Below are 18,433 nucleotides of genomic sequence, written 5' to 3'. Positions count from 1 at the left end.
CCTATCTCCCCCTGGCACTTAGCCGCTCCTTCCTCTACATCCTGGACCCCTTTGGCACGTCCCTTGTCTATAGCACTTGCCTCTGTCTTTGTTGCCCCATTCACTCACTCAGAGACCACACCTAAGTCATCTTTGCATTTTTCCAGGCAGGCACAGTGCTGGGGAAACGCGAGGCATGCAATGCGTAGTTTCTAAACTAAGGGAGAACTGAGTATTTCCCACAGTCCTGCTGCCTACAGGTATAAGTAAATAAAAGTACGTTAAGTTCCTTGATACGGGGACACGGGAAGCAGGTAGATCTGCCGCAAGGAACGACACTAACGAGCAGAGAACGTGGAAAAGCATATGGATTCTCACACGACCATGTACACAGCTCGAAGTGGTGGTTCTGAAACCTTGGGACTCACATATCTGTGAGAATCCAACGAACGTTTGGCTCTGTCCTAAGAAGGATGCACAAACACAAAAGTCTCCAGTGCAGGAGGTTCATGGGAGTCTCGAAAAGTGACCCTTGAACCCTATGGCTGCCATAAAATCATGGTCCAGCTGAGCCCAGATTAGGAATATTTGCCTAAGAATAAAGCATCAGTCGGCGGTGTAAGAAAATTCTGTTATTTTTTTTAGGTCAGTATAAACTGTTGGACTACAAAAGACCGTATCTTCAAGGAAATATCATGACGCCAGTGAGGATACATCTATCAGTTAAGCCCATGAAGATCTGAACCCTGAGGCTGTGAAGGGCCATCACAGCAGTGCTGTCTTACCAAAGAAAAGTCTCAACCTTCGTTGCACCTGTTGAAGTACTGTGTTATTCCTCCTTGGTTGTCAAGAGAAGAAAATAAAGAGAATGCACTGCTTTAGAAATCGTTTTGCAAGACAAGAATCTTTTTAAGCTGAAAATATAGAATCAAGGCAACTTAAAGTGCTCCGCAGCTCCCAGGAGGCACAAAACGGTCACAGACAGAATGGGGAACTTTCTAATCTAGTTAAGACATCCGTTACAAAGACCTGGAAGTCATTATCCCTAGGGTTCTGCGGCTAATTTAGTAGCTGTAATCCTGAAGAAGGGAGCCCAGTTCCTACAAGGACACTGCTACAAGCTACATGTTACACCGCTCATTTCTTTGTGGAATTAAAGCAGATCTCAAGCCCTACGAGCAGCTTTTTGTAGGTCGCAAATGAAATACCACAAGTGCGGATTAAACATTAAAATGCACTGATTTTTACAAGATATATTAGATGTTACAAATGTACTAAAAATTGTACGAAAGGATGATACAAAGGCGGTAAAAGGCGATAGGAAAAAAATCGTGGCTGAGAAGCAGAGAAGAGAATGAGGGAAGACAGAAAGGCAAATATGAGCAGCTGGACCACCGTCAGGAAAGAACGGAGAAGAGAATGACCTAGATCAAAACAAAAATAATGTCAAAGGTGAGGAAAGAGAGAAAACACCAGATCAAGGTGACAACAGATATGGACTATAAAAGAGAGAAGTGTGAAGGAAAAAGTGGAGTTTCTCTGAGAAGTCAGGTCAACAAAAGTATGGGTAAAGCAGACATGCCCCGCCTGGGTTTTCTGATCAAAAGAAGAACCATGAGAATATTCCAGGGTTGTCTGTGTGTCTGTAAGAATTTATGAGAGTTTAAGAGGATTTGAGAATCCAGGTAGACTAGAATTTTGGGCTGGCCACTTTTCTCCTAAAGCACTCCAAATCAGGAGAGTTTAAATGAGGTCTTGGACAGGAAGGGATGGGGGGCGGGGGGAGATGAGGCTTGAGAAGATGAGGAAGGGGGAGGTCCAGGTGGGGAGGGGACAGGCGGTGGGTGGACAGAGTTCACCAAGGAGAAGTACTGGGAGGTACACCTAGGGGTAGGAGACCAGACAAAGAAAAGTCTAGAGAAGGAGTTCAATAGGGCTTCCACCCTGAGGAAATGTTCTCATTACACAGGCACACAGCAGACGGCTGCCTTGGCCCTCATCCCTGACAGCGTCTATCAGAGCAATGTGTCCACGCAATTCCAAGTAAAAAAAAGAAAGAAAACATTACCTTACATAAGACAGGCAACTGCTTGTCACGGAGATGCAATGGGAACCGTGCATCCTTCCTCTCTAGGGACACAAACCACTGGGCAAATAAATCACTCAGGGGGCTCACAAGCACCTTGGCTGATGGCCACGGAGCAGACAACGTACACAAAGGTCGATTTAGTTACTGACCTCAAAACCTTGCGTAAAGCAAATAACATAGTGAAAGAAGCCTATTTAGGAAAAGCCGAGGGGATGATTAAGGAGAAGGCTTGAGCGTTGCAACTGGGAGACACCACCGGGGAGAGGGGCTGAGGCACCGAGGGACAGAAGGAAGAGCTACACGCTTCGTCAAATATTTTATCATTTCTTTCTTTCTATGAAAGGGTATACATATGCATAAGGCAATGGTAATGAAGGGAAACTTTTTAAAAATTCAATGGAGTGTCACTGAAATAGGTCAGATATAAGTACATTATCGTCATCTGGAACACGCAGAATATTCATAGGCTCTTGGCAATAAACTTTTAAAAAGAATATTTGTGTAAAGCAGGTGACAGGGAGCAAGTTGATCTCCCAAAGACACAGAAGGGACTCCTGTGCTCTGTTGCACAGAAATATGAAAATACTTTGGTCATCAGTTTTGTATGTGGAACCCATGGAGAGGGAAGGGCAGAGAGGGGACAGCCAAGTCCTGCAAGTACCTTTCTTTCTAGAAAGGAGCGGAAGTGACTAAACCACGGTACCACGACTCTGGAACTTTACTGTCCCTTTGGCGTGGAAGTTTCCTCCCACCCGCGCTGGCCTCCATTTGTTCATCTGTCAAACGGATGCTGTTGTACTCTGCAGAATAGTCTTTTGGTTCTTAGCTAACCTGTATTGGTGTCGACAGCGCCCACTGTTGTAAAAATGAATCATTTTAAAAAGCTGTCTTCCAAAAAAAAATTTAACAAAAAGAGGATTAAACACATGCCAATGTAGTAAGCATGAGACTTCCACGATGATTACAAAAAATAAATCTTGTTTCTTTGAGATCAAAAGATCTCATAAAGGAAGTCTCTGGCAGTGTGTGGGTGAGCCAATCTTGCATTGTGAGGAAGCTAGCCATTCTTCGTCAGAAGGAGCTTGTGACGAGACTGTCCCCTACCCTGAAAAAGAATAACACTAAAAGACTGTGAGCTCCAATACAAAGCCACATAAAACACTTAAAATTTTCAACTTAAGAAATTTAAAAAGACATCAGATCACAAATTTTCCAAATGGAAAATAATGGTTTAGAAAAAGAAAGGATGTTACTCAAAATCATTGTCTCCTCGTCATAACCTGAATATAATTTTTAAGAAAAAAGTCCTTAATTTAGTTATTAATATATTAAATTTTTAAAAATTATTCCTCTAAGGAGGAGTACATTTCAACCCAAGATAAAATTTTTTCCATGAAGTTTGTTTGTTAGCAAAATGAGCTCAATCTCTGTTGGAGTTCATAAAATTCCTTGTGTCTCAAGAGTATAACATTGTATCAATACTAGAAAATCCTTCTTTATTGATCTCTGTCCTTACCCCCAACATCACTCTGAAGTTATAGTTATGTTACAACCAATCATAATATCAAAGGTAAGCTAACATTGCAAATGGATATCTTCTGGTAATACTAAGGACATTTTAAGGAGTGGTGATAGCACATGTATTTTTGCAAAATGGTAGCTCCATGTCTTAGGACAGCTTAATCCACTAAAAAAGGAAAACTTAAAAAATCAGTACAAAGTAAAATTGAAACTATTTACCAAAATACACAAACTATATCCTTGTAGATAAATTGTTAAAACAGGGAAATAAATAATAGTTATTGCAACATTTGGGGGAATAAAATTTAGACTTGACTTGACAATATTACATCACTCTGGTAATCCAATATCCACTGAACAGACACCCACCAGTCTGAAGTTAAATACTCTACCCTCTTTTCCCCACACGCCTGATTTCTCCACCCAAGAAAATCCCTGCTCCCCTCAACCCACTCCACAGTTGGATTTCCAAAGATTGAGAAACGGCCTTCTTATCAGAGGACGGTCAGTCAAATAAAAATACAATACAAATTATATGGAGCTGAGCATTTCATTTTATCAGTTTATCTTCGTTATGACATTTGCATCAAATATATATCTTAGAGAATAATCTCGCTGTATACTTTTCATTTAATTTAGCAAATATTTAGTGTATCTCAGAAAAAAAACAAAGAACCCTAAGTAGCCTAGAATCATCCCGAATATCTGTAAAGTACACTTGCACATCCATTACCATACCGAACCCTCACAACACCCCTAAGAGACGAATGCTGCCTCTGCCCCCATCCAGGGGAGGACTGTTGGAATACGTGAGCAGACAGGAGAAGGTATTAACAGCAGGATGCAGGGGGCTGCTTGGGGCACAGGACTGTGGGTGAAGTCTGAACTTGAGCTTGCGTCTCTGAGTTGAGCCTGCACAAGCATCAAGCTCGCAGCTGATGATATGGGCCTGCCTGGGGGCTGCAGTTACAAGTTCCAACCCCAGAGATGCTCTGTATTGAATGAGGGATGAAGACGGCGCAGGATGCTGTCAGAATGCCAACCAGGGGACGGTGTCCTCTGGAAACTGCCCAGGTGTAGCCCTTCGGAGGAGCAGGGGACAGTGGGTGGGGAGTCTTGCTTTACAAAGGCCATTTCTACTCCAGGGAAGAGGAATTTGAAGACAGCTAATTGAGCACATGGCAGTTTAGGGAAGGATAAGCTGCAGATTTAAGTATATTCGGGAAAGTGAAAAGTCAAAAGTGACCCATGAGGGAAAGGTGGGTTGTGGGAAGAGGAGCCCCAAAGGGAGTTGTAAATCCCCTAGGGCATCTGTGAGTAGAGGCTCAGATGTAGCAAATGGCTCCTGGGGTGCTGTGCCCAGGGCCCTAGGTCAGGCCTAACTCAGGGGAGAACAGGGTTTTTCTGAGAGAGCAACATTCAGGGCCTCAAGCTGCCCACAAGCCCTAGAGAAAGCAGATGAGGGTCAAAAAGAAGGCAGACTCGAGCTTTAAGTGCCAAAGGTCACACATCCATGTCTCTTTGTCCACAGCTGGCATACAGGCTCAGGATTTCAGAGCACACTTTGTCCACACTGTGTCACATGGGAAATACTACCTTAGAAATCAATTTTGATCATAAGCAAAACCTCACCTAAAATGGAGGAAACAGGGTTGATGTCTAGAACTCAGATTATCTGAGCAAAATGCCCTCCCCGCCATCTCTCAACACCAAACCGAGGTTGGGTGGACCCAGATGTGTTGTTGGTGGATTTCCAGAACTCACCGATGAAGTGGTTGTGTCCTAGGGCGAGCATCTCCTCCAAGAGGACCAGGCCCCCGGGGGCCTGGAGAAGAGTCACACTCCGTCCATCGATGAGGGAGCACTGTTGGAATCCTGTGGCCGTGACCTTCCACAGCAAAATCAGCGAGGCCGTGGCATCTTGCCGAATTCTGAAAACAGGAATGGAGTAAACCAGAAATCCCTTTCAGAGAAATTCATCTTAGAACCAGTCCATCAAAGTTAAAAATAAAAATAAAATGACATGCGCCTCTACCAAGGTCTCGGAAAATCGTTACAAAGGTCTGTCTCCCACTGGCTTAAAAATAGACCACAAGATCACGAAGAGATGATTCACCTTTGCGTAACAATTGTAATCAATAATAAAAGGGCATCTTGAGTTCTTTTAGAGACAAATCCTTCCACATCCACACGATATGGAGTCCTGCTGGAATTTACTCTAAATGTGTCATGCATCCCCAAACGGCCCCGAGTTGTGCTGCTCACATGAGCCGAAGTGTGTCACGACCTATGCTTCGGGCTTCTCTTGTCTTTTTCTTGTTTCCAGGGTAAAACCAAAGAATGAGATGCTAGAAAGCAAATCACCCTTGGCCTCAGTTCCCCTTTCAAGCCCCAACTCAGAGTGCAGGCCATAGGGAGCTATGGTCCCTCCCCAAGCAGGTTCTGTCCCAGCTCCCAGCCTTTGCCCCTTCATGCGTCTGGTTCACGTGCCATTCTGCAAGGCTTAGCCCGCGGGTCATCGCTTCTCTGAGACCTTCTCTGAGACCCTCCCTGACGGTCTTCCCAGCACCCAGCAGCCAGCCCTCCCCTCCTCTGTGCTCCTGGAGAAGCAGGTCTCCACCTGCGGGAGAAGATGAGCGTACCCAGCGTGCAGAGCTCCTGGCTTGCACTCGGGTGTTCAATCAGGCTTTGCTAAAAGGTTGAATCCATGAATAAATGAAAGTCTCAGGTGCTAGCAGCCCTTACAAGTGAATTCAGGGCACCCAGAGCTTTTTTGGCCCTCCCATCTCACTCAGCCTGGGTCAGGGGGCTATTTTTGCCCAGTCCTGCAGCCAAGGAGGGTCTTAGAGAACTTCAAGTTTATTGAGAAGGGGAACAAAAACCAAAAAGCATTTAAAGGGATAGACGATCAGAACTGTTTGGAAAGGCTTATGAAAGCCAAACAAGAAAGAGCTAGGAGATGGTTTCATTTTTTTATATATATATAATAATTTTTATTTTGTTATGTTAGTCACCATACAGTATCTCGTCATTCGAGAGAAAAGAGAGCGCGTGGGGCCATTCGCCTGGGTAGGAGATGGTTTCGTAAACGTAAAGGAAACTACCGGTCCTGATTTGCCTAAAGCCGGCTCTTACTTCCATCTGTAGTCTGAGCCCTGAAACACTAGGACCGGGGTCCCCCTGCTGGTAGAACTGGAAGCTGCCTCAGAGGCCACACCTTTCTCCCCAAGGGGCCTTCTTCCCTGGGCTGAGTTCCCTGCCCATCCTAACTCCCCCCAGCAAAGTGAGTTCAAGGCTCCAGGGGAGGGGATACATTTCAGCTCCATTGTTTAGAAGGCAAGGTGGGCAAAAATGCTTCTGTAAAAATGGAAGAGGTCTACAGTGCCCACCGCCCCCTTTAAAGGGAGCTGATACAAAGTATTAGTTCACCAGGGTCACGTGTGCCTGGGTCTTCTCAAGTCCCTGAAGACTGGACAGCAGATTCCCATTGCATGAGGCTGGGGGGTGGGTAGCTAATAGAAACAGAGAAGGATGAGCAGTGAGAGCTGTCAGGCAGAGCGGGGTCACTCTGGGGCCGGCCCCACCCCCAGCCACTGCCCCCACTCCCACCTGACACACAGCAGGTGCTCAGCTCTTGCCTCTCCCGTCCCCACCCGTGACAGTAGGCTGTTTGTCATTTGAAAGAACTTGAGTTTAAAACAAAGCCAAACAAAACACTCTCTCCTCAGATGCTTGTTTTTAAAAGCAAAATTATAATGTTTGGATTTTAAATTATGCCCATGAATTTAACCAACGGCCCATTAAAATCATAAGAGGCCAAAGAATTTTGAAAGCAAAAGTCATTTGGGAAGTGAAGGTCTGGCTCTGGATCTTATCCAAGGCCTCCGGGTTTCTGATCTCACACCTTACTCATCCCGTCCAATTCCGCAAGTCCGCGTCCCCCGCCCAGCTGGATCCCCGCTGCAATGTTCTCCCCTGAAAGAGGTCTTTCTGGGTGTTGAGCAATTTAGGCCACGTCTACGCATGGAACCCCAGTCATGACTCTCACTGGACTGACCAGGATGGGCACAACCCAGCTTACGGGCACAGTATCGAGCGTAACGGTTTCAGCGGCGGGTGTTCTTACTTGACTGAGGTGTTCTGTGGCACTTCGAAGGACACCAGGCGGCCACCAGCAGAGCTGTTAGAACTCGCATTCCCACAGGCGATATCTGGGACCACCTGGGGAAAGAAAAAGGGGAGAAAGAAGTGATCGGGGTTGATCGTCACACAAGGTAATATTACAAAGCAAACTCCCATGAGCGGCCTTTGGAGACAGAGAGGGGACAAGTGAAACCTTACAAACTCAAAAGAAAACAAAAGCTCTGCCATTTGATTTTCTGAAATGCCCGAGCTTTCCTGAGAACCATCTACCCGTTCCTGGATTGCTATCACCAGTGAATAGGGTCCTCTCTTCTGCTTAGCGAGCAGTCCCTGGCCTCCGTCTGGGGTCAGGGGGTTAAACGCTTCCAGAACAAGAAGGCAGACTTTGAGGCCTGGCTTACACGCAGCCGGCATAAACTAGGAGAGCAAGCCTTGGGACGAGCAAACGGCAAGAAGCAGCGGGTCTGAGGGACCCTGCTCTGTGCAGAGGTGGGTCTCAGGAGCCCACGCTAAGGCCAAGGAGCTGGGAAGCTGCCTATTTTCTCCCCGTGGACTACCCCTTCATCTTTTAAGTGACACGTTTCCAAAAGTAACATGCCGATGCGTACCCAAAAAGGGGCTCCTGGGGGGAATGACTGTGTTCTTCAGAAAACACACTGTGAACACTGGAGCTGTGTGCAGCAAGGTGGTTTGGACCAATTTACTCATTTATTCCTCATGCTGTGAGCACGGTCTGCCCCCAGGAGAGGCAAAACAAAGGGGTATTAAATGTATCCCTCGTCAGTGAATTAACTGAGAACAATACAGAAATTCTCGGCACTTCTACCCACACCCAACACTTAGAACTTCCGGTCCAGAAGGCCTGAGAGTCAAACGCCATGGAGAAGGCCCACCATGGATATTCAAAGATGTGTTAACTGACAACTAGTTACATCAATTTGAGTTCCTTGAGACTCCAAAGAGCTTCACATTTCGGAAGCATCATTACTCCATAAAAGGGGAAACCCAAATATATTCCCATCTCCTTCTGGCAACTTTTTAACCTGCTTCTCGAACTGCCTAAGAAATTACAGCATGACAGGAAGATGAGGCATTTCTTTCCACATTTACCAACAGTAGGAGAGCATGCCTTTAAATAAATAGATGGCAATGGCTGGTTGGGGAGAAACTGTCTTTAAGGGACACTTCCTCGATAAATGCAGAATCAAATTTAGTTCACATTCAAGAAGTGAGTCATCCCGCAAGGAGGGATTCAAGTCAAAACTTCAAAGCATTTATTAAAAGTCTGAAATCAGAACACGTTCACAGTTTTTTTAGGTAGGCTGAAAAACACTGCCCTGCAGTCTGAATATGGCCTCCATAAATTGTGTGGCAATGAAAAAAAAAAATGGGTCAACTGCTTAGAACTACCCAAGACAATAAAGGAAGAAATGCTGCCTTGTCTCTTTTATAACAATAAGGGAAATGTCTAGACATATTCCTTGACTCCAAAACTGCTACACAAGATCTATGTGTTTTGTCATTGAAGCTACAGAACCAGTAATAATATACAATCACGGGATGTCATATAAATACAAGCTATGGAACAGAATCATAGTCTACCGATGTCACCTCCGAGTCGTCGTTTGCATTTGTTCCCCGGCTCTCCTAGCGAGCAAATTTATGTTGTACGGCAACTTCCAAGGGTCTGCTGAAAAGGCCTCAACATGAGACTTCCGATGAGCTTAAAGATACAAGCCAAACCCAGACTGGACGAGATTCAATAAACAGTATCTGTTCTCGCCAAAATAGACAAAATTTGGAAATTTCATTCTCAAATGCATTCTCAAAATGTTCTAAAAAATCACTGATGGCCTCTCTTTTTTTAAAATCATATTGGCGGCAAGGCACCAAATAATAAACAAGAAGTGAAGAATAGTATTAAGGAAAATTAGGTCAACAGTGGAGGGTCTGCCCCCAATCCAAGATTCTCTCACAGAAATGTATGTGGATATCGTTCCAGAAAATAACTTCATTCATTTTATTTCCTTGCTTACTCTTTTTATGCCCACAAAACAGTCATAATTGAAAAGTCTCCTTCATGNAAGGGAAAGAGATCTCCCACACACAGGTGCAGACGGGAGGAAGGGTAGACACCTGGTTTTGTCAAGGGGATAACTGGAAGGTCTTCCATTTTTATCGCCAATATTAGAGCCACTGAAATTATTTTAACGGCACTGGTTCCTTTACATATGCAATCAACCGTTCTCACCTCCACTTGATCCCATTTCATTTCTACAACTTTCTGGCCTGTTTTGGGCTGCCAGGTGGGCAGGGTCACGGTGGCCTGAGAGCGGGGCAGGATGATGTCGGGCTCCTGGGTGGCGGGGACAGGCTGCAGCTGCCTGGGGGCCATGGACTCAGTCCAGCCGGAGGCGGAGAGGCTGGGCAGCCCCCGTTCACAGTTGGGACCTTCATAGCCTTCGTTGCAAATGCAGAGGTAGCCCCCCCTGCTGCTGCTGCTGCAGTTGCCATGGTGACAAGGGGTGCTGGCGCAAGGATCCGCCACGAGCTGAAACGAGACCATAAATGGGTCAATTATTCCCTCGTAAGAAAAGCGGTGCCATCGCTGAGCAATTAGCTCCGTGTCTCAGAGCTACTGCTCCAGGAACCGCTCTTCCTGCGGAATACTCGTCCTGAACCACTTGCGCTGTCGTGGGGGAGCCTCCCAAGGTCATCCCAACATTAACCCTTCCGCAGATAACAGGCGACCAGCAAGAACCCACCTAGGGGGCAGCTTCCCCACACCAAGCCCCTAAATAATGTTGCTCTCAGGAACACATTATCGAACGGAATTTTCTAGAGCAAAAACATTTAAAACTGAGGTTCATTAGGAAGATACCAACTTTGATATTTTTTGTAGCGGCCAGTCATGACAAAGGATACTAAGGATCTCAACTGGAATAACCTCTTCCACTTTCTGGAACCTTGCAAGGTTTCCTTATGAGAAATGACTGCCGGACTAACTTATCTCCCTTAAGGATGTCATTCCTATGTCTCCCAGTTTCCACGCGATGAACAACCTCTTTTAAGGTGATATTATTGAATTAAAAGCTTCCAAAATGATCAGCCCGCATGACAATTATTAGCCGGAGTAAAGCATGGTGGAGACTTACATGGAGCAGAATTTTATGAAGGTTTCTACCTCGTTATTTTGGAGGGTGATCAGAGAGAAATGTGACCCTGCTCGATATGGAAGATAAAAATTCACTGGCAGGCCTTTAAATTGTGACAATGTTTCTAAGTAAAGTGTTTATCCCCGAGTCCTTTGCTGACCTGTGAATCACTATTTGTTATGACTCGGAGACAGGCTAGAAAACAAGGAAATGATCAGCCGCTTCTCCTGAGAAAGCTCAAGGGTTCGGACATGTTCTCAGTGCTTTATTCAATTATCATTTGCTTCTGTGAACAGAAAATGAGACTTCTATCTGATGTGCCCCTGGCTTCTCAGGGCTGATCATAAAATAGAATTCAGTGAAGTACAGACTTCAGAGAAATGAGACCCTCAATTTCTCTTGTGGAAATGAATTCACACATAAACACATGTGGAGAGAATTCTGCCTGGTAAAACAGCTTCTCGCCCTGCTAATTATCCTTGTCAGACAATTTCCAACAAACTCCTTAAGGAATATTGAGGGATTCTGGCTTGAATAATATGAAGCCCCAAGAATACCACAATGTCCTCTGCTATTGCTTGGCAATTCCTTCACAGAATCTCAGCTAAAAGGAGATGAATTAGTATCTGAAGAAAATATTTAAACTGTAAATTATTTTAAATATTTACAAACATTATCAACTTAAAGTAAGACCCAGACTCCTTCCATGTCAGACAAAGCTCTCCCTGATCTGGCCCCTTCCTAACCTTGATGTCCTCTCTTCCCTTCTCCCTTACACTCTCCCCTCCTCACCTTCTTTCTGTCCCTAGACTATGTTGAGATCATTCCCACCTCAGGACCTTTGCACCTGCTGGGCCCTCTGCCTGAATGGGTTTTTTTCTCACAAGTTTTGCATGGCTCTTTACTTCATTTCACAGAGTTCTCCACTCAAATGTCTCCACCAGAGAAGCCTTCCCTCACTACAAAATCTAAAATAATCCTTTTTTTCTCCCACAAACTTGTGGGCTCTGTCAGTGCAGGGACTTTATCTACCATGTTTATGGCACTATTCCTAGCATGTCGAGGAACACAGAAAACATGGCAGGGCTTTTTTTTTTTTTTTAAGTATTGACAAAATATTCGGAAGGCATGATGAGAGACGGATGTGAGCTGCTTTCTTTTAGCCACAGTATTGTTATCTCGTGTCTGATTTATTTTTAGGAAGTCTTCATGGAGTGGGTATCACCTCAAGAATTATCTGACAGGAAGGAGAATTTAATTAGCTAGGATAAAGGGGACATAACCAGGTTTCTGAAATCAACTTTTTAAAATAACATCTGAGGTTGACCTAGATGTCACAAATTAAGACATTGAACACAGGCCTGAAAACAGAGAAATACATTTAAATTATTTAAATATGTTGAAGAGAGGAGTACAAAAATTAATTCGGGAGATCCAAACCTCCATTGTGAAGCTGAGAGTAAAACGTTCCTAAGGCAAAGACCAGCTATCTGAGGGCCAGAGAGGCCCTGATCCTTTTGCTCCACCATCACAGCCCACTGCTGGCCACAACAGCCCCCAGAGAGACGCCAGGGTACAGCATACGTCAGCACCTCCTCCACGAAAAGAACGCAAAGCACAGCTCTCCACCTGCACAGTGAAGGCTACCGGGCGTGATAGCTACCCCTTCCCCCAAGGTGGCCATGGCAAGTGTTCAAAGAACACTGCCGTATAGTATATCATTTGTGCTCACAACAACCTTGAAATAGAGAGAAGGACTTTTCTGAACCCATATCACTGTTCAGAAACAGGACAGAGGGGCGGAGTGACCCATCCCAGCCACTACAAAAGAACAATGCCAGAGCTTCTGACTTCCAGCCAAGAGTTCTGGTCACAACACAGCACGACAGCTTTGATAGTAAGTTACGATCATACCAAAGAAACAATCCCTGTGGAGAAGGCCCGTGGTCAGGGTTATATTTCTGTAAGCAACAGAAAATAAGCAAGGATTAAATGTAGGCCAATTAAGACTACCATTTCAAGACGCTTCTTTGGAATAAAAGTATAATGATAATACTCAACACGTATTGAGTGAGGTCTTATTATTTGACATGAACTATATTGGATCTGGGAATAAAAGGCTAAAAGAAAAAAAAAAAACAGATGCAGTGTTTGTCCCTATAGAGTTTATGCCCAGTAACCTAGGATGGGCACTAAGAGCAACAACTGCAAAACGAGTACTGCCTGCTGCTTGCTGGGTAGTTCCTGTGTGCCTACCACGACATTCAGCATTTAACATTTCCAGGCACTCTCCTACCTCAGGGCCTTTGCACTGGCTGTTCCCTCTACGTGGAACACTCACGTCTCATGGCTGCCCCCGAAACTCCCTTGAGTCTTTGCTCAAATGTCATCTTCTGATGAGGACTTCCCTGGCCACACAATTTAATTGTGCCAAGTCTCCACCCCTTGGCACCGTTGATTCCTCTTTCCCTGCTCTATTTTTCTCCAAAACATCCGTTCTGTGCTAATATATTGTGGGGAAAATGTTAGCTATTTCTTATATCGATTTTGTATCTTCCCCCACTAGACTGTAAACCCTGTGAGGTCAGATTTCTTCCCCCTGTTTTGTTTACTTGAGGGCTCCCACCCCACCCTAAGAACAGTACTGGGCACACAGGAGCTGCCGAATGAACAATGACCCAATGACTGACCGAGTGAATGAATGATGTTCTATGCACGTAGCTGCCAGAGCCCGTGAGGTATCCTGTTACATGAAATGGAATTAGGACTCTCCAAGGCCCCGTCCCAGGTCTTGAGAACGCAAATCCAGGAATGCCTCATGTATCTGTCCTAGAGTGTTTCAGAGCAATTCAATAACTTTAAATCAGTTTTAAAAGGGGGGAAAGTCTCCATTGACCCGAGAGGGAGGGCAAAGCCAGCACAACCTCTTGCTTTTGCCTTGACGAGGGGGGGCAGAAAGATTAAGGGCTCAGTGAGGGTCACAGATGGCCCCCCAACACCACGGCACCAGTCCTCAGAGACCGTCCACCAGGAGAGCTGCTGCTGAAGCCTGTCACCCCAGGTGCCAGTGGATAGAACCCGGTGCAAAGGGCAGGTCCCCACGGCAATGCCCAATTCACCACACTCCATTCCACCAGGCAGGGAATAAAGAGCTGGAAGGAACATGTGATGAGAATTAATTATCTCATTTAAGAGCTGCTGTCTTCACCCATGAGCGGGATGCACAAGCAGCGTCGGGATGAAGTAAAGACTGATTCACGGGCTGCCGGGAGAGAAGCTTCTAGTAAAGATGACAAAAGCTAGAAATGAAGCTGTCAGCTGTACGGATTTCTGCAGGGATTCAAAAGAATGACTGATGTGATGGAAAACACGTGCGCGCACGCGCACTGGGACACAGAACAGAGCTCAATGCACTACACAGTCATCGATCCCTTCTTTAAAGTGATCAGTTCATATTCTGCTACCTGCTTGGGTCGTCTGTTAGCTGCTTCGCTAACAGTGACGACTAGCTGCCACTGTGCTCTCAAACTCTTCAGGCTCGTCTCACTGAAAAAAAGAAAACTGATCTGTTTGAATTGCCTAGCAGCAAATCTAAGATAAAATACAATCATCAAGCTGTTGTGGAGGTCCCTAACTGCGGCCCTGGAATCCCATTCACTTTGAACTACGAGCAGGAAACCACCAAACTGCCAAAATGCATAACGAAGCAAAAGATCGTCATGAGTAGCCTTGACTTTGCGGATACTCAAAATTTAACAGGTGATGTGTTTTTGGCTATAATTTCTAGTCTCTGATGATGGGGGTGGGGGTGGGGATGATCAAGTCTTTGTAATACCAGCTATAAGGGAGAACAAAGAGAAAGCCCATGGATTAACGCTGTTCTGCTTACAAGTCACCAGCAAGCTCATTGACGAAATACTGCTTGCTGTTGCCTCATTAATCACCCGTTTAAGCCAAATCTTTTCACATCATAGAACTAATCTCAAACTATTCTTTTCATATTTTATTTTAGACTTTTCGCCTGTTTCAAATCATTTATACTCTAAGCAGGAGCATTCACGGGGATGCGTGCAGGGTGACATGAGAGGTCAGACCGGAGCGAAGGGACCTGCCAACCCCACGACTCGGGATTTAAAAGCTCTCTCACGTGACACATTAGGCATGACCTGTTTCCCTTCCTTAAACTGTCTGCTGCCCCTGTTCTCAGCAATTCTAATGCCCTTGGCAGCACACTAACAGAAGGATGGAAGGTCAAATTTTAAAACAGGAATGAAAAAGGCCCATTTGGGGGCTCCTGGGTGGCTCAGCTGGTTAAATGTCTGCCTTCAGCTCAGGTCATGATCTCAGAGTCCCGATCGAGCTCCATTGTGGGCTCCCTGCTCAGCAGGGAGTCTGCTTCTCCCTCTCCCTCTCCCCTCAGCCTTGTGCTCTCTCAGCTTGTGCTCTTTCTCGCTCACTCTCTTTCTCTCCCAAATAAATAAATAAAATCTTTTTTTAAAAAAAATGCCCATTTTTAGGGTCATTAGCTAAGTCCAAGCCAACAGGATTGCCTCAACATGGAGCCTGTGAACACCTTTATCCATGTCACCTGGGTGACGGGCCCAAGCTCGTGCCCGTGGAGCCACCTGCCCAAGGGATCCTTCCACACTAGTTTAGAGAGTGTGAGCTTCATTCCTACTCAATAAGGCTGATCAGGGATTCATGTGACATTTATCAAGCACCAGGTGGGTCCCTGGAATTTAAGGGCCAGACAAGATACCTGGAAGAGGGGTCAGGAAGATGAATAAAGCCCAGTCTTGGGCCTCAAAGAGCTTGCAGTCCAACAGAAGGTTCAGACACATTAACTGGGACTCCCCGAGCCATCTCACTGGAACCAGTACCCTGCCTATATGCACATCCACTATTACAATCCTGTGTTGGATGAGCTAAAGTCCCTAATGCTGAGAAAGAACATGGGTTTGATAACTGCAGGTCTGAAAGGAGCAGATAGGAGTAGATCTCAGATCTAGTCTCTTTAGGTGACAGTGGCCGCTCTCAGCAAAACAAAGTGGCAAGGACTTTTCTGATGAAAAACAGCTGAGCGACCAGTGCTGGCGTCAGTCCGCACGGGTGACTGAGAGGCTCTGGCCAAGTCACTTGCCTGCTCTGGACACACACTCTGCACGTGTTAAGGGAGGGCCTGAGGTAGAACATCTCAAGGCCTCCTCTAGCTCTGGGATTCTGGATTCTATTGGCGGCCACTCGGTTTTCATCGACCCTGTTTGCAGAGGCTCTAAGCAAGTACAGAGCAGACCTGAAGCCACCTCCCTCCCTCATTTATACCCATTGCTCAGTGGACAGAGTCGTCCTGAGAATGAGAAGGGTGTCTGAAGAACCGAGCCCAGCAAAGGCCAGAAGGAGAATCGGCACGCACTGATGGAGCCCATGACATGATGCAGGCCACACAGGTCACTGAGGGGACATGGTGGACCCATGGTCCTTACAGAGGAGAATGGAGTAAGACACAGGTACAGAAGAGAAATACCTCAGGGGCGTCTGTGTGTGGTACTAAGAAATAAGTAAAATGGGGGCACCTGGGTGGCGCAGTTGGTTAAGCATCCGACTCTTGATTTCGGCTCAGGTCATGATCTCGGGGTCATGAGATCGAGCCCCACGTCGGGCTCCACGCTGGTGTGGAGTCTGCTTGGGATTCTCTCCCTCTGCCCCGCCCCTCCTGCTCGTGCTCTCTCTTTAGAAATTAAAAAATTTTAAAAAAAGAAGTAGAATGGGCCATTGCTTTAGTAATTTTTCTAAGCAGAAAAATCAAGTAAGGAACTTTTTAATATAGATTCTGACGCAGATATTCATATCGTAGGAAGAAGGGGTGTCTTATTAAGCACGGAGCAAAAACCGAAGCCTTAAAGCAATATTTCTCGGCACTCTTGACAATTCGGGCTGGATCATTCTTCGTTGAGGGGGATGCCCTGCACATTGTAGGGTGTTTAGCGGTATCTCCCATCTCTGCTTTGCAGGTGCCAGAACGCCTCCTGCCCACAGTGACAGTTGTGACAATCAAAGATGTCTCCAGACTTTGCCGATGTCGCCAGAACGACATCACTCCCAGTTCAGGACCACGGCCCTCAAGGAACAGACAGAAGCATTTCACTCCATCAAAATGTTTGAAAAATCCATATGACTCTATAAACCAAGTCAAAAGGTAACAACATAATGGGGAAAATACGTACAACATATGACGAAGGACTAAATCCCTTATTAGATCGATTCCTACATGTCGGCAAAAGACACCTCAATAAAAAGGGCAAAGAAATAAGCAACACACAGAGAGATGTGTATGAAATCGTGCCATTTTTATAATATTTTTATTTTTTATAAGATTTTATGTATTTATTTGAGAGAGAGGGAAAGAGAGCACAAGCATGGAGGAGAGGGAGAAGCAGGCTCCCCGCTGAGCAGGGAGCCCAACATGGGGCCTGATCCCAGGACCCTGGGATCGTGACCTGAGCTGAAGGCAGACGCTTCCCCAACTAAGCCACCCAGGTGCCCCTTTATAATATTTTTAAACACAAAGCACAATGCCATGTGCTTATCGGTATGTGTCTAAGGGCACACACCAATTTTTTAAAGCAGAACGGACCATCACTTTAGCAATCTGAGCGGCAGAATCAGTTAAGGAGCTCTTTAAACCACAGATGCCCCCACCCCAGACTGCTAATAAAACACACTGAGGGTGAGGCTGAGAACCCTCTATCTTTCAGCATTCTCCAGATGATTCTGACATGCTTGGTCCAAAACCTCAGATGCAGAATTTGTTGGTGTAAACCAGGGGTTGCCACACGACAAGAGCAGGCCAAATCCAGGCTGGTTTTGGAAATAAAGTTTTGCCGGAATCCAACCACAGCCACCTGCTTACATGTGACCACTCATGGGCTACAGCAGCGGCAGAGTGGTTGCCAAGGAGACTCTGGGCCCATAAAACCTATACGATATTTATTATGTGGCCCTTTAGTTTGTCAATCAATCCCTCATTGAGAGGATACTGACTCTAGGGTTCACAAAAGGGAAAAACAGGCAGCTGGGCTCACCTAGGAAGACTTCCAAGGAGAAAAACTTGAACAGAGCATTATACGGCCAATAGCAATTCATCTGTTTTTCTCCCCACCCAACTCTGTTACTGGGTTGGCATGCCCCAAGTGACTGAATTACAGAAGGACCTCTCCGCAATATCGCTTCGGGCAGAGAAGGACCGGACACTCTTAATCATAACTCTGTGCACGAATAGCACAGAAGGAATCTTGGCACTATGAAGGGAATACTTATCTAGATAACCCACCACCAAGAAAGACCACAGTACAGGCCCACACGCCCCCCTCTCCTTCACTGGAAGGACCGTGGGAATTCTCCCCCTTCCCTCCCAGCCATGCACTGAACTACAGAAAGATCAATGATGGAAAGCCCACTGCAGAAGCCAGACACAGAAACAGGCAGAGCGTGGAGGAAGGTGGGTGGGGAAGAGCCACACAGACCAGGGGCCTTGAAATAGCAGGAG

The 18,433-nt window shown here is 45.8% G+C and overlaps 1 protein-coding gene across 1 annotated transcript in view; it reads right to left on the bottom strand.

Annotated features, from left to right (window-relative positions):
• The window catches only part of DNER (delta/notch like EGF repeat containing), a 239,418-nt gene that overhangs the window by 166,998 nt on the left and 53,987 nt on the right, over positions 1 to 18,433 (bottom strand). The window contains exons 4-6 of the mRNA XM_008690561.2: positions 9,984 to 10,283; positions 7,716 to 7,810; positions 5,354 to 5,520 (exon numbers count right to left, since the gene is read on the bottom strand). Coding sequence (XP_008688783.2) covers positions 5,354 to 5,520; positions 7,716 to 7,810; positions 9,984 to 10,283 — 562 coding nt within the window. The remainder of the gene's footprint in view (positions 1 to 5,353; positions 5,521 to 7,715; positions 7,811 to 9,983; positions 10,284 to 18,433) is intronic.

This window comes from Ursus maritimus, unplaced genomic scaffold (assembly GCF_017311325.1).
Source record: "Ursus maritimus isolate PB19 unplaced genomic scaffold, ASM1731132v1 scaffold_1, whole genome shotgun sequence".
Lineage (NCBI taxonomy): Eukaryota > Metazoa > Chordata > Mammalia > Carnivora > Ursidae > Ursus > Ursus maritimus.
The sequence above is the reverse complement of the archived record's forward strand: the minus strand, read 5'-3'. Positions and strand labels throughout refer to the sequence as shown.